General features: G+C 34.3%; 2 protein-coding genes across 3 annotated transcripts in view; both read right to left on the bottom strand.

The window, feature by feature from the left end:
- LOC126840652 (uncharacterized) overlaps nucleotides 1-17,007 on the bottom strand; it is a 140,985-nt gene that overhangs the window by 79,210 nt on the left and 44,768 nt on the right. The window contains exon 1 of one of the 2 annotated variants that reach the window (XM_050576532.1): nucleotides 1,826-1,829. The exons of the other annotated variant lie outside the window; for it this stretch is intronic. The gene's annotated coding sequence lies outside the window, so the exon portion shown is untranslated. Of the gene's footprint in view, nucleotides 1-1,825; nucleotides 1,830-17,007 lie in introns of those variants that run through there. 2 annotated transcript variants of the gene reach the window in all.
- Nucleotides 3,596-15,397, bottom strand: LOC126840647 (insulin-like growth factor-binding protein complex acid labile subunit). The gene is made up of 2 exons (XM_050576521.1): nucleotides 15,251-15,397; nucleotides 3,596-6,281 (listed from the first exon to the last, which is right to left on the bottom strand). The coding sequence occupies exon 2, from the start codon at nucleotides 6,170-6,172 to the stop codon at nucleotides 4,214-4,216; it is 1,959 nt and encodes a 652-aa protein (XP_050432478.1). The 5' UTR covers nucleotides 6,173-6,281; nucleotides 15,251-15,397; the 3' UTR covers nucleotides 3,596-4,213.

Here is a 17,007-nt window from a genome sequence, read left to right as displayed (position 1 = left end):
CATCAATAATATTAGCCAGTGTTTATGGACCATTTGTTGACAAGTAATCAAATATCATGACCAAATGGATATTTTAATAAAATATCCTAAATATTAATAGCTAAATTTGAAAATTACACATGAATTATTTTCTAAGTCCAAAATAAATGTTATATACAATATTTTCTAGAAAAACGTTTAAGAAAATATTAATATTTCGAAATTGCTGCTTGGAAAGAAATAATAATAATATGTAATATTTATGTTAATGAGGTAATATTTATAATATGAGTTAATATTAAGTTGTCATGCTCATAAATTATAACTACATTTCCAACCATGAAAATTTAATTCATTTTACCTTAACAGCAATTTTTATAAAATAATTTTAATGATTTACAAAAAAGCGACCAAGTGTAAAATGGCAAGTTACAAAGTAGACGAGTAAACATTTAAAATGTATTTTCAGTTTTAAAAGGGATTTTTATTTATCTTAGCTTTTTTTTATACTTCAGAGGACGCCACACCGACCATTTCTAAGAGTAAAGTATAAGCAATTTTTCGAAAAATCTTAATTTAGAGTTTGAACTATAATGCATACTTATTAATACAGTAATGAGGATACTTTGTTGATTGCCATTTTTTTTGTCAGACTATCACAGTCATTTCTATAGGATAAATTACAATTTTTTCCCTTCAAAACTGCTTTGTGCGAATTAATTTTTCTTAGGCTTCATATATAGTTAAGGAAAGAAATTCATACGTATTATTAATGACAAAAATATCTGTGTTCCATCATCCATATTTTTTCGATATACCTAATACAATTAAAGCTATATCATTTTTTAAAAAGTCCTTTCTTAATTAATTATTCATTAACTGGTTGAAATATTTAAAAATGGGCGATGATAAAACACAGACAATGTTGTTGTTTATATTATATAAAAATTTGGTTTCTTAGTTTTGATTATAGCCTTGTAAAATTAATCCGCGCAAGGCGTGTTTTTTGAAGAAAATAACGGGTTTGTGACGTCCTCTTAATATTATTAAAATAGGGTTTAATAAAAATGTAATAACAACACTCGGTAACTTTTTGCAAGACGGCTATGACTGCCCAACACTGCTAAGCAATAAAAATCAACAGAAATATTTAGATTTCCCAGCCAATGTCTAGCATTCACAGATAATATAATAACTTTTTTTTAAAAATAATTATAACTTTGATATGATATGTAGTTAACAATCATATTTTTCATTTACTCATCTCTTTTTGAGGATAGTGATGTCTTACTTGATAAGTGTTGGCGATACAATATAATCCGTAATCACCTTGCACATTTATAAGTACATATTATATTATAATAATATATCCAATGCGAAATTGTATATAATTTAATGAAATATTTATTTTTTATTACACGAGTATTGTTATACTTAGTATCCTGTATCCATATTGTTATTTATGTCACCTAAAAGAGTATTAATGATCTACGGATACATCCTTTTTCTTTGAAATCATGCTATATTTAAATAACGATACCACAGGGGGTAAATATTGTTCTTGAAAACTAATTATATCCGTAGTATAGGTACATTCACAATGTTTTCTTTGTTTGTATACTGGTTGTCATTTTTTATAATGTATTTTTACAAAGTTTTTTTAATTAATATTTTTTTTTTTACAACCATTTTTCATTAGCATAAAAAAAATTGTCAATCCAATTTATATTGAAAAAGAAGCAGATGAACAGGGAATGTCAATTAGTTGCTATAAGTAAAAGACATTAATTGTAACTTAAGCAAAATGGCTGTTCAAAAGTTTTACCTTGATTGTCTCTTTTTTTTTTTTTTTTGACAAGTTAATTATAGAATTCTTTTTACAACGGCAAAAGATGGTTTCTGACAATATTTGAGTCGTTTTTTTTTTACATTTTAATTATTTCTCCAAAGGCTTGAGACCTATCATTTTTTTGGAAATGAAATACATCAATGCATTATAAAAAAGTTAAATTTAAATTTACTATACATTTAGATCAGCATGATCACAGATGACACAAAAAATATAAGATAAAAAAATATTAAAAATAAAATAAGTCGTTGTAAAATACCATCTCAGCGCCGCATCAAAGGAAATAACTAATAAATTATACAACGAATAATTTTGTATGAAACGAACCACTGCGTTGTACCATAAATATTAAATGTTATTCAATATTATAAGCAATATATCTAATTTAAGAGAGAGGGAACAAAGGAAGAGGAGAAAAGAAATAATAATAAAAAAAAACCTAAATAAATAGAATATTCTAAAAGGTTTGTGTGGCTTGGTAGGACTTAACGGAACATGTGTTTATTAACCAACTATTAACATTTAAGAACCCATTTACAGTAATATTAATAATTTTAACTAGAATTTGTTTATTTCTGACGAAATTAAATAATAATACAACGTTTACTTGCAACTGTCAACCTGTTAACGCAAGCAGTTTCCTTTTAAATTAGCTTTGTGTTAAAACGAAAAAACTAATATATTTTCTTACTACTGTCCAAATATGATTTAAACTAAATGCATTATTAACACGAAATATAACACTTTTCTTACGTCTTTCGTACTTGTTCCATTTATACTCTTCTTTTTTTTTATATATATATATATATATATATATGTATTTTCTTATTCGCATTAGCTACAACACGGCAAGTAGATAGCGATCATTGAAATTTAGTCAAATAATATATTATATAACTATAAAAAAAAATGCAGCTTTAGCTTAATTAAAAATGTCCACAAGCACATATTTCATACTGCCAAAAACCTTAGCACTGCATGAGGCACCATGTAAACGACCAACAGAAAGTGAATCTTTTCATTATAAATAATTCATATTGCAACTTCTCGATCGTATTGTACTCGTCTTAGTTTTTAATAATGATATAATAATGTATAATATATCATTCAGTAAGCCTAAATGACAATGTTTTGCCAAAATCCCACTTAAAGAGAGTTAGCGCAATGTTTTCCAATTAAAAAAAATATATATATATTATGATTAATATTTTGTTCGTCGAATAAAGGCAACAACAAAAAAAAATGGTTGATGGGGTCTGAGATACAAAAAAAAGGAAATAGGTTTTCTATCTGCAACTAAAGCCAAACTCGACAATTTCACTGTCTACGTGACCTGGATGAGATGTTGCATTGTACTAGCTTGCGTATTATTGTTGTGTATATATATATATTTATTTTATATATATATATATATATAATATAATGCTTGCCGTTGGAAAAAGAACGGCAGGAGACATGAAATAATCAGACCCTGGAAAAGTTCCATAAATCAACGCCAACTGGCCCGGTAGTTGTCATCAATTACTCAGCACAGAGGAAACAGCAGTGAAACACTTTTTTATCATTAACTGTTCAGCAAGAGGGCACGAGAGAAAAAAAATCACATCTAAAATATTCGTCGAACAATAAAGGCTCTGACCAATTTAATATAAATCATCAAGTTACCCTGACAAATGTGAACATATAATAATGGTTGAATAAAAAATAATTTTGCTTAGTTTATTCTATTCGAAATTATATTATATTTACACGTCAAGTTTGTAACACAAGAGTATTAACTATTATTTATTTTAATGGTAATATATATGTAACATTATTTTTATATTTTTACAAGACGTATCAAATTAAATTTAAAGTAAGACAAGTAATTTGCGTTATACAAAAACAAAATTAAGTTATATTTACAATATGGTAAATGAAGCGGCTCTTTTTGTTCTGCTATACTTTTGTAAACGATATTAAAACGGCATGTAGAAAATATTAAGACAAAATCATTTTCGTTAAGAATGATTTTCGTTTAGGCTGGTTTAGTATTAATGATATTCATAATAGTTAAATGTTTCCTTTTCAAGTGTGAGAACCAAAAGGGTATAAGCGAGTTTTATCAAATATTTCAAGAGAGCAAAATGAAAATTATAATTTCAACGTGTTCTATGGGCGACGTTAATTATTGTCTTTCACATTCTCTTTTGAAAATTGAGAAATACAAATAGAAAAAAGTTTTATTGACAAATACTGTAAGATCGAAAACATATTTTTGAAAACAAACGTCACTCGTACCCTATTGGTTCTTTTCGGCTCGACATAATGTCGAAACGGTGACAAGCAAAAAACCACGATGTAAGTTGGGTTAAACACACACACGTGTAAAATTTTACACTTATTTTACCAGCGTTCCACGTGATTTAAACTCTCCAAGCTTTTAATTTCTATGGACTGGTAGTCCACGTCAATCGGACTCTGCTTCCAACGCATTCTCTTGAGAGGAACGCCTTGCACGCCGATCCAAACTGTGCCCAGTGCTAAAAGTATCAACAGTAGCACAACAAAAAAGAACACTACCACCCCGGGATGAGTAGCCTCGTGTGCCTCGTCTGGCGCTTTTGGTTCGTTTTTAGCTCTCAATCGTTCGAAAACGGCAAACTGCTCCGTCGTGAACGTATCCACAGCCGGTGTCATCGAAGTTGTCGTCATCTGATTGGCGCAGTACTCTGGGTCGTATATGCCTCGCAACTGACCGTCGGCACCTGTACATTGCAACTGTTCCGACGGTGACTTTTTCGGCGTAGGCAAAAAGCTCCTGAGTCTGACTTCAGTTGTATCCGACCTTGGATTTTGATTGTCCCAAGATGAGTGTATTTCGCACAGCCATTCTTTCAACCACGGGCCAGTGCACTCGAGGTCGTTCGTAATCAAACTTATCATTTTCGGCATGTAGTAAGGTAGCCGGTCCGGCAACGTCTTGACGCCGCAATCCGTCACGTCCAAGTATTCCAACTGAAACATCGAAGACAACACGGCGCTGTCGTTGAACAAAATCGCGGCGAGGTGTGTGCTGTTTGAGAGTCGAAGCTTGTTCAGGTATTGGGTGTCCGTGAACGGAAAAGCCGGAGTTTCCAAAGCGTCCATTCCTTTCATGTTAAGCTCTTTCAACCTAACCGGGCCCGTCAGCATCTCTCTGGTGATGAATTCAATCGGGTTATCCGACAAGTCCAAGACGTCGAGGAACTTCAGCGGAGTCAACGAAAAATCCTGTACATGCTTCAACCCATTATTTCGGACGTTCAACACCTTAAGCCGTCCACAACCGAGAAAGTCTTCGGCTGTCAAATTATGGATTCGGTTAACGCTGAGGTCTAGGATTTCCAGTCCACCGGGCAAACTCTTCGGTACCGCGTCCAATAGATTACCGCTCAGGTCGAGCACGGTTAGTAAATCTAACCGACCGAAAGCGTCTTCTTCCACCGAGCTAATACGATTGCTGCTGATGTTAAGCGTCCGAAGCAGTGGAAACCCGTCTAAATCACCGCTGCGGATTGTCTGGATCGCGTTACCACCGAGGGAAAGCGAACCCAACAACGGTGCTGGCGTGGCCGGTACTTCAGTGAGGTTGGTGCGAGAAACGTCCAAGGCTTGGAGTCTCAGGCCCGAACCCAAAATGGCCGGAGCCAAGTGCACGTTTTGCGCTATGTTCAACTCGACCAAAGACTCGAACGGTTGAAACGCCGTCGACGGATCGAGAAGGTAATTTTCCGACAAGTCGAGGTGTCGCAACGTGACACTGGGAAGAGTCTTTTCCGATATTCTACTTAACATGTTTCCCCGCAAGTTCAACCACTGAAGATCCGGAAGGCCGGCGAACGTGTCGTTTTCTATCCACAAAATGACGTTGTGGCCCAGGTCCAGTGCCTCCAAGGACGTAGCGTTTACCATGTCGGCTTTGCTTAAAGATTGGATGTGATTCCAGCTGATGGTCATGTTCCTCATCGCCGAACACATGGAGAAATTTTTCACTCGATTGTACGACAAAACTATGGAATCGATTCGCACCAATTCGTTTATCTGCACCGAACAAGGGCCCGAAATGTCGTTATGGGACAAATCGAGTTCGCCCAGAGACGAGTTTCTATTGCTGGTCACACATAACGTTCTGATGCGGTTTCCCGATAAGTCTAGTCTGGTCGTGTTGTCCATGCGACCGATGTCGATTTCGTACGGTATGACTTCGCAGTACACATCGTGCAACAAGACGTTCGACGATGTCACTAAGACGCAATCCTCTTGGATTTTAGATGCGACCACCGACATCCACGAGACGACGACCGCATACTTGATCGCTAACATCGTTGATCCAGACTCACGACTTTAAGGCCGTCATATTGCCAACGGTAAAAGGAACGGATCTATGCCACGAGACTGCGGTGTTCGATCGGCATTTGTTCATGATAAGTTTCTGCAAACAAACAAATAACGAAAATTATTAGCTACTGCAGGTTTTTCATGCAGGCGCAATGAGCGCCACACCGTGAGATTCAATTAAAAAATAATTACATTCAAAAAAATATATATACATATACAACAAAAAGCCCCAGGAAAACCCAAAACAAGCGCGTCCGTGGTGATGACAGATTAATTTTTTTTTTTTTTTACAAACATGATTTTTCCTTGAATCAACCCTAATGTAATTTACGCGCCTAATATGACACATGTCAAAAATTTACCTTTCGTCCCAAGTGGTCGGCAAATGACATGCGCGTGAGTACCGAGACACGACCACGCACCATGTAAATGACATAACGACTGGAATTAATAAACTTGCAAAAACTAATTTCCGTCCTATTGTTATAATGTTTTCGTTTTGAAACATTGAAGCTAAATCATTGAGAAAACATCAGGTATTTACGCTATTGTCCCACCGCCATAACATCAGAGTTATAACAATAATAAAGAGTTTACACGTCGTAACAAAACACACTGTGTACCCAAAGTTTTCGACCGGATGTAAAACAATAGATAATTATTCATTTTTATCTATAGGGCCTGGGTGGAATTACACTGCATACCTGCTTTAACAATGAAGTGGGTAATTTTGGTTAAGGGTGACGTTTTTAATACTTGGAACTGTAAAGCCCTTTATAATCCAGATTTTTAGGGTGAAAAATTATTACCCACAAAACAACAGCGCGGTCCTTCGTATAATTATATTACTTTTATTAGGTATTTGCTGGATTTTAGTTTATTTTTCATTTTCAAAACTTTTTCGACTCATAAACCACAATAATAGCATTTATAGGTACGTCCGGTATATTACTCGTGGGTCGACGCGATCAATACGTTATTGGCAATAAAAGTACGTGATCGGTTTTCAAAGAAGCGTACTATACCGAAAAAGAAAAAAAAGATATATTATTTTAAACACATTTGATATACCATTTGAAAGCATCTGCGGATATCGAGATTAACAAAACCGAGTTTTAAACAACAATCGAGCGTTACTGGATTGCTTTTTAACGTCGATATTACAACCTATCCAAATAGCTGAGTAAAACGTGCGGCTTAGGCAAATAATGTATGGATATTTTCAAACTTTTTATGGCTTGGGGAAACCGCTTGGCAAACTTGTCCAATAACTTTTGTTTATTTACCTAAACACGGACAATATAAAACACAAAAACAAAGTATTATCGAATACTTTTTAGTCGACTAAGAGTAGGTACTTAAATATAATATAAGGAGTGTCTCAAAGATTTATGGTAAACAGTAAAAAAAGTCCAAGGAAAAGGGACCATTAAAAATAAAATAGAAAAAGTTCTTTTAAAAGTATACTTACAAATTCATTCAAATATATTTAGATAATGTTATGAAGTCAGATTAATAAACAAATGTTGTGACCAAATCGTTTACATTATTCTTTGACTGTGTGTTTTCGTCAACGAGACCAACTAACACATTTGCTCAAAATCCTTACAACTTGCTGCTTTAAGTTAAATATTCAAGGAAGACAGATATTATTAATTATTAATGTCTTTAAAATATATTAAGAAACAAGTACACCTCTTATAAAGAATGTTTTCTATGAAATTATTTTTGGGTGGTTGGTCATAATCAGTGAAATCCAGTTGTAACCGTTAAGGATCCACTTAAGTGAGATTTTGACGGTTTTAAATCAGGGAAACTGATGCAAAAGTTAAAACCCCAATTTTGCTCTATCGAGTCTTAATTAGTTATATCATCCGACGGTGAAATTGTTTTAGCGAAAAAAAAGTTTTAAATAAAAAAATTAATTTTATTAAATTATCAAAATTAGCTTTTAATGTTCAAACTAAAAACATAATTTTAAAGGGTAGTTTTAAATGGTAACTTTTAAAAGTAAAATAACAACCTAAATAATATTTTTTGATTTTACTTTTAAAAGCATCGGATGGTGTTATGAAAATAATATGACTAATCGATTAACCATATTTGAATAAAACATTCAAATATGGTATTGAGTATAAATATTCAAATATGGTTACTGCCTACTTGTTGAGTTATTTTCGGATGTAACTTTGAAATAATATTTTTAACTTGAACAAAAAAAAAAGTTGTTTTGAATCAATTTCTACGATAAAAATACATTAAGATAAACACCAAAACGAGGTAGATAAGGTGTTAATTATACGTTCGAACGGCTTGTTGAACATTTTAGTCGGACCACATTTTAAACTCCACGATACTGGATCCGCCAAACTAACCAAAATTCGCATGTAACTTTGTGGGTAAACGATTAATACCGAAAAATGCATGTATAATTCATAAGCGGGTACGCGAAAAACGGTGTTTTGGATTTGCATGTCGAGTCGAAATCATAATATGAGATGCGGTACCGTTTTTCCGGATTCGGAGGGAAACCAAGAGCCGAATTAATTGAATCGCCGTTTCACCGACGATATTTACACGATCTCCGCCCTCGCCCACTATCCATACGAAATCTTATTGATATTCACAACGTAATAATACCAATAATAATAATAATATATTCTTGGTCGAACGGATGGGGCGATGCGCGCGGCCCACGCGCCCAACGTCTGACGTGAATGACAGATTGCGGGCACAACTTTTCTTTTGGCCAAAGTTTTTGCATATAACCGTCGCTCGGGGAGGTATAAGGTGACTGATGCGCGCGTTCGGCTGAAAATGTAAATTCAAACTTTGAGTTACCCGGTAACGCTTAAATCCTCTCCAGACCGGCCGCCCTCCGACCCCGATCGCCGACAATGTACACACACACTCATACACACATATATACACCGGCTCATATAATCCGGTGATTTATGTATACCGAGCAGAGACCTGCCATCCGCTGCTGACGTGAACGGTCATGTCGCTGTCGCACACGGGGACGCAAATATAAAATCTGCCGGAACGACTCGTTAAAAATTTCCCAGGGCGGCCCATAAATCATTGTGGTATTACTGGAACAATAATAATAATAATAATAATATGGTCGCTACTCTAGGTATCGATGGACTTTTCAAAATGTGAACGGCGCTCGTTAGAAATTAAAATATAATTTAACCTGGCGCACATTAGTAGAAGGTATATGCACACGGACGACCCAGTCCAACAATAACCTACCGTCTTTCCCTCGAAGAAACGCGACATTGGACCATTGACATGTGTTATGGCGCCTTCGGCTCTAGAGTGTCGACAAGCAAATTTTCGACAGCCCCATGACCGTATTCATGTCATAAGAACGAAAAAGGGTATCGACTTTAGATGGTTATTTAAATCTTTATGATATTCTCAAACAAAATATGTAAACTACGCCTCTTGAAAATAACATTTTCTTGAAAAACTAAATATTTCATAAATCAACCACTATATAGTTGGTACCATAGGCGTATCTACGGGTCACGCGTGTCATGCGGTTGCATAATCATCAAATTCCTGAAAAGGCGTCAAAGATATCAGACCCTCCAAGTATATAAAAAAAAAGTGAGCAATTCGGCGACAAACCGAGCATAATGTATTTAAAAAAAGGGTTACTTTTTTTTAACAAAAATAAGACGAAATCTATGTTCTTATTATACAGCATTATAGAGTAAAATACTGTATCAGTGCCCAAACATACTAAAAACCCTGACACAACAAAACTAATCGCTGTTTATTAGGAGTTTCTAAAACAAATTTATTCTAAACCTCCATGAGTAATAATTTCAAAACTGGGATTGCGCCCTTGCGTATATGCCTGGGTTGTAGTAACTAGTACATAATAAAACGTTGTTAAGATCACCAAGTATCATTAAGTAACCGGATCATTTGCGCTGATGGCATTAAAATCCCACAAAAAAACAGCTGCTATTGTGTCGTGTGCGGTGTGTGTGGTATTATTATGTTACGTTAAACCAAAACGTTTTCGCGAGCAAAAACGAATTTCGGACACAATGATTTCGAGTGAAATGTAAAAACTTTGTATAAACAAGTCGGAGGGCACTGTGGTTTTATCCGCCCACAAACAACCGTTTTTTCGCTCTTGTTATCTGATTTATATATATGTATGTATGAACGTGTGTTTGTTTTGTGTATCTATACATTGTGTAGTGTTTTGGCGAGAGCGGTAGCTTCGGCGAAAACGCCTTTAGGTATGCTTCTAACGACTTGGCCGGTCGGTGGTAACGGATAAGATTCGTTTGGCGCGTTATCGAGTCGTTTTCGAGAAACGCTTTTTCGTCGGCCATTAGATAGAAATCTGCCCACGGTCTAACGACAAATGTAGACGACCTTTCGCTAAACGATTTGATCTTTTCTCGACACTCCCGACACACAGTTATCAGTCCGGTAAATAACGACAAAAAATATATAATACAAAAAACAACGAGCCATAAATTATAGCAAAAATAATCTCCTCCTTGTTAGATCTCCCAACGCCCAAATATTGAACCGTACGATGATAAATCAATACCAAAATAACATAATATTATAAAAGGTAACCGTCTCGGGAGAGCCTCGCGCTTTTTAATAATAATATATACAGTTAGTTTTTATGTGACGCTAGACATAAAAAAACAAAAATCCCATAATAAAATCCCCCGCTGAGAGCCATACCGTTCTTTTTCTTCAAATAGTTTACTCTGTAACGAGCTCGGTAAATTTTCCAGTTCGTTTGGACGCGTGTTTTTTTTTTCCATTCTAAAATTCAAAACTCAAATAGTTTATACCCGCACAGAAACTATATTATACGACAACAACAACAAAACGCGATACTCGAGTTTTTCTTCTAAGTTACGTTTATAAGAAACCACAATACGAGACGCAGCGTTTCGAGTTAACCTTTCCATATAATAATAATATGTTCGGTGCCGCGTATCGGTTTATTTATCGTAACCCCGGCCCTGGCGATACTTGTACCCTTGTACACCGCCATCGTATGTGTGTGCGAGAATAATAAAATACATACGATTAAGTCGAAATTCAATTTTGTGACCGTCGAACGTAGACGGTTTCGCAATATATTTTATTTTTTCGTCGGAAAAGCCACGAGCGCCCGCCAATGCAATGCGTCAAGCTTAGTTTATAAGCTCTGGAATCGAAGACGTTAACGAGAAAATGAAAAGAAAACCGACGGAGGGGGTCGCAGACGAAGCATAAGTACTAGGATTCTTCCCAGTAGACTGCAGCCGAGAAACGGATTTCGTATGCAAACCGGGTAAAAGCAAGCGTACAGGAGGCACGAGCCGTTTCTGGAATGGCGGATGTTTTTATTTAGATAGTGCGCGCGGGATGCGAGGATACGGCGGGCCAAGACAAATAAAAAGAGGAAGAAAAAAAAGTGCTATTCCCTAGCCCGAGGGAATATAATGCTTTGTTGTGCAAACGATGGGGGCGCGGGCAAGAAAGGTATTACAAATCTGGTTAGAAAGTTGGCTGAGCACAAAAATAATCCAATCAGACCTAAGCCTGCATTTACAACAGAATAGTCCCCTATACAATAATAATAATAATAATAATAATACTCTTTAAAGATAAAAAGCCCGCCGTCTCTTCATAACGTCTGCGCGGATAACTTATAATTAATTATGTTCCTCAGCTCAAACGCGAAAATGAACCATTTCGTCAGCTGAACCTACTTATATTATTCGCGTTCGGTTTGACTGCATGTATTATATACTTGCCACGACTCGACTACTTGTTATTCTACATAGCCCGCCGAGTCGGAGATGTCCACAAATTGATTTTTTTTTTTTGTCAGTTTGTTTGCTTCTACTATTTTTCACGCTCGCCGAATAGTATCGACCGTTTGTACGTTTTAGGCACGGTAAAATCCATAGACTTATACACACTCACACACGTAGGAAAAATAAAAAATTTTTCCCATATAAAACACAGTTGGACTACTCGATAATACTGCTTCCTTTCCATTGGACAAAACCCGAAAGGAAACGCATGTGCCACGAATGAAATTCATAAGACGGAGTAAGTGATTTAGAATCTGGATAAATCTTGGTCTTAAGCGAAAAAAACACGGGTACGCACAAAGAGAATCGGACAAACAAGTGACTTTATTCAAGGCTTACGATTTCGAGTTCTAAGGCACTTAAAATTACTACTGGAATGGATAATTAAAATTCCGGTTGAATAGGTACTAGTAGATTTACTTCCAAGAACGGTCGTCGCCGTTTGATACGATTGATGATTCTGGTCAAAAGGGACTACATTACCGAATTCATTGCGCTGCTCGGAGCCATTGTTGTTTATTTATAGAGGCAGTTTGAATGAACAATCGGCAAGATTCCGCAGTTCTATCCAATGGAGATATTTACGATTGCCCGGGTGCTTATGAACGCTCGAACGTATTTTAAGCGATTATACTTCCCCTTTTTGTATATTGTATAGAACATAATATTAAGCTGGATTAATAAGAAAAAATAGTTACTAATCTGTCAGGCACAGCTGTTATTAAACAAATTGAGAAATGTGTAAATATTTTTTTTTATTCCTAATATTACCCTTAGCCGCCAATTTCGATTGTCAGCTCTGCAAGTCACAGCATAAGCGTTATCACACAACATTACAAAAAATATCATTGTAGACAAAGGTCTAGGATGCATACGCTTGAAGTACTAGTGCAGAATCTCCAGAATTTCGGTGAACTTGTGAATATTAGAATAAAAGCCAGTACAGTGGGGTCGGGCCATTGTGGGGACGGAGATGTCACGGGTCTACAGATTTTATTATAACTGAAAGTGATAAAATCACTTTTAAATAAACGCTTCGATGCGAATCTGTGGATAGTATGTTCAAACTAGTTATAGTTATGTTTAACAGTTCCTGAAACCTTTATATAAGTACCGGTTGTATAAAACATCAATTAAACGACGATGAACATTTTCCTTAGACATATTTATAGCAATCATTTTAGCAACACCAATTCACAAACCTATGAAAAACCCGAAAACAAATATCACTTATTAAGTATTAAGATGTCGTTTAAAAACACACACACACATATATATATATATATATATATATATAATAATATATAAGTTATAACATATAACATACATATATAATATATAACTAAACCTACAGACAAAAAATAGCCAACATAAGTAAAATTTCTTCTTGGGATATGACATGAATATTTTTGCTTCTGTATAACAATGCCGAAGAATAATATGTTTACTAAACCCTAAAGTACAATCAAGAAGTGCTTTTGCGTGTTTTGAATAAGTTATTACACTTTAAAGCTCATGTAGGTATACTATTCAAACAGTATTGTCAGCAAATTCTACTATGAATGCTCACTATTGTAAAATAGCCTCTCGTACATGTATTATTTAATCCATATTTATTGCATATGTTATTTTTCGCTTGCATATATTGGTAATGTTTGTCCTTCCTATAAAATATTGAAGTGAATTTCATACAGCAAAAATATTATCCACACAACAATGCTGATTTATTTGATGACAAATTATATTAATTTATGCGTAATATATTATTTTTTTTTGTTGATTTGATTATAGCGAATGTTTAAAATACTGCGATAATAAAATACTTTCGCAGAAGTTAATTTTTAACGCATTTATTAAACGGATTAATTTTTTTAAAATTGAAAAGCTTACGATTTTCCATACGAGAGTTAAGAGGCCAATTTTTATAGAAAATTAATTTTGTTAGTCATAATAGAAGTGCTGAGAACCCCATGTGACATTTTATTCAAACACAAGTTTTGAGCTTACAGTATTTTTCAATACTAACTTTTTTTTCTGAATTAATTATACTATTTTTTTATCAATTTTCTGTTAAATATTAAAGGAAAAACAATTTTATCGCATTAGAAGTATCGATTAATGCAAAAGGGCCTTAGTCCAAATTTTAACGAAAATGAGTTTAATATTATGATTTCTTTTTAACATTTCCTTAGAGCATCGATTTATGGTTTAACGGTCTTTGTCTCATTACTAAAACTCGTAAATATAGAATTTCTAGCACTTCATCGAATTCTAGCAAATTAATCGATTCAGATATATAATTTTTCATTTGCTTTCTGTATAAATTTATAAGAATCACGTATACTTTTCACTTCAACGAGATACAAGCTATAGATAAGTAAAAACATAAAACACTATAACTCAATTTTTGAATTAAAAAAAGGGCCTTTTACCACTGTAGAGTGTAGAGGTACGGTTAATCAAGGTCAGCCTGGACAACAACAACGAACAATCTGAAACCGGACATTTTAGAAAGCAAGTTCACGTTTTAGTGTTTCTTTGTTGAAAATTTCGCCCCATCCGTGCCCTTTATAATACTTATTTAAACGCCGTATTTGTCGCGAAAAAAACAATCAAGTTTAAATTAAAATTTGAAAAATATCGCTTTAAGGGAATTTGGGGTCGGTTTTTAAGGAGTTTTGTATAGGCAATATTTAAGAAAAAAGTGGTTTTAATAAATTTCCATTATGTCAATTAATTTACCGGTTCGTTTGTGTAAGCTTCAAGGTATTATTTTTATTTTAAATCATTTTTTTCTATGAGTAAAAGTCATTTAGGTTTTTTTAGACCCAAAATCCAGACAAAATTTCGATTACACAAGATGGCTCTATTTCAATCCTACAAAGATATTCGAGTTGTTTGGCTACTTTACTATATTATGGTTTTCATAAAATAAATTAGTTTCTTGTATTTAATTAATACAATTTACAATATTTTCAACATAAAAACTCGATTTTTTTACGCAAAAAAAAAAAAGCAAAATATCTGTTACCTACATAATCTACAAGTAAAGTCGCCACTGGTACACATTTACAGAATTGAAATTGGACCATCCTAAGTAATCGAAATTTTTTCTGGCTTTTTAGTCTAAAACGTGAAAAAAAAACAGACCGCATGCAATCCCTTAAAACAAATAACCTAAGTACATTCAAGTACAAATGTTTACCTGTTGGTAGAACACCGCGAAATTTTATAACCTCGAATTTCCACATTGATTGCACGACGTCGTTGGATGTGTAACGGCGGCAAAGGTCGACGGTATGTGTTCACGAGAGCGTGATCCGAAGTCGACTGACTGGATAAAGGACACTGTGCGGTCGGGCCCGGCTGTATGAGTTACCTAGCCATGCGTCTTTGTACTTCTATAGCGGCCACCGGGCACCGACAGGATCGCGGTGCTGCCCATTGGTTGTCGGTTAATCGTGTGCGGTAACCTCGACGGCTTTATAACGTTATTATTTGTATATTATTTCCGTGGCCGCCGGTGACAGTGCAACAGGGTAGATTAAATCGAAATGCGCGTCTGTTTGTAGAAAATTCAAATCCAGCATCATAGTATGGAGACGGAGCATGGTGGGATCGGTGTAGTCACAGGACAGTATAGGTCTGGACGCGATAGAATCACTCTCAAATAGAACGCTTCCACGCGAATCTGTAGATGGCATAAGTGTTAAATGTCGATAAAAATCATTGTGCACACAGTAATATGCTTTTGATATGGTTGACCCGTATCGTAGGCCACATGCATAAAAAAAAATAACAAACAAAACACCTCAAAAAATATTGTTTTTACAATTCCTCATCAAAGCTAACTATACATTAATTGTATTGTATCATCATTATATAGCTAAACAGACATAATATTGAAGTTAGGCTTTCAATATCTGCAATCACGGAACGGTTCCTTATATCCATTTCATATGTTATTACTTATTGGTTTCTATTGTTGTATAAAATAAAAAAATATAATATAGATGTTCCATTGCGGCTTCGACTTTTTTGTTTTTGTTTACTACGTGGAATTTATTTTTTCTCTATAACGATCAGATTACACGAGATCTGTTTATAGAGAGTAAAATATATAAATCCCCATACAAGGGCCGGCGAGCGCGTGGTCAACGAGATAAAAGGCAAAGGGTTTTCTATTAGGATGTGTTTTAACGATCGTTTTTACACAGTACCTACATATGTATTGTACGTATATAATTATATAGTTGATTTTAATTACGAAACGAACCTTGGCTTTCTAATCTAATTGAAAATTCTCATTGATCTCGGTACGTATATTTCGTATCGTAGTTTTATAAGAACAACGTGTACTCTATATCCTTTTAATAATATAATTTAATTAATTAGTACACTGAAGTCGGTATTTGATCTTATGTCTAGTATTTTATATGTGAAACTGAGAAGTATTTACAATTATTTGCTTTTTTTTTTTATTTGCAATATTCTTTCAGTGTTTATTTTTTTGATTATCTTGTTATCATCAATTTGTTATATCTTTTGTATTCTGAAAAATGAAAAGTTGAAAATCTACAAAATATTAAGAAGATGCCACTCCGACCATTTTTAAGGAGTATAGTATCGGCAATTTTTTACAAAATCTTAATTAAGAGTTTGAACTATAGTGAATACTTATTAATATTAATAGTAATAACGTTACTTTATTGATGCCCATTTTTTTATTTTGTCAGACTATCACATTTATTTATATAGGATAAATTACAATTTTTTCCCCGTCAAAACTGATTTATCAAATTTTCACAATGTATAGAGAAGAACTTTATCTATGGGGAACCTTTTTTTGTTATTTTGATATCTATACTTGATATTTTTTTATAAGCAAATGGAAAAGGAAAATAAATTAATCTTCACGAATAAATAATTTTGATTGTGCTAAGTTATCAAAAAACTAAAAAC

Source organism: Adelges cooleyi, unplaced genomic scaffold (assembly GCF_023614345.1).
Source record: "Adelges cooleyi isolate 19-005CV unplaced genomic scaffold, UGA_ACOO_1.1 ACOO_flye_CR_arks_rails_tigmint_CR_PRNA_376, whole genome shotgun sequence".
Lineage (NCBI taxonomy): Eukaryota > Metazoa > Arthropoda > Insecta > Hemiptera > Adelgidae > Adelges > Adelges cooleyi.
The sequence above is the reverse complement of the archived record's forward strand: the minus strand, read 5'-3'. Positions and strand labels throughout refer to the sequence as shown.

Excerpts from the sequence above, each read along its gene's own strand:
- LOC126840647 (XM_050576521.1), bottom strand. The coding sequence starts at position 6,172 with ATGTTAGCGATCAAGTATGCGGTCGTCGTCTCGTGGATGTCGGTGGTC.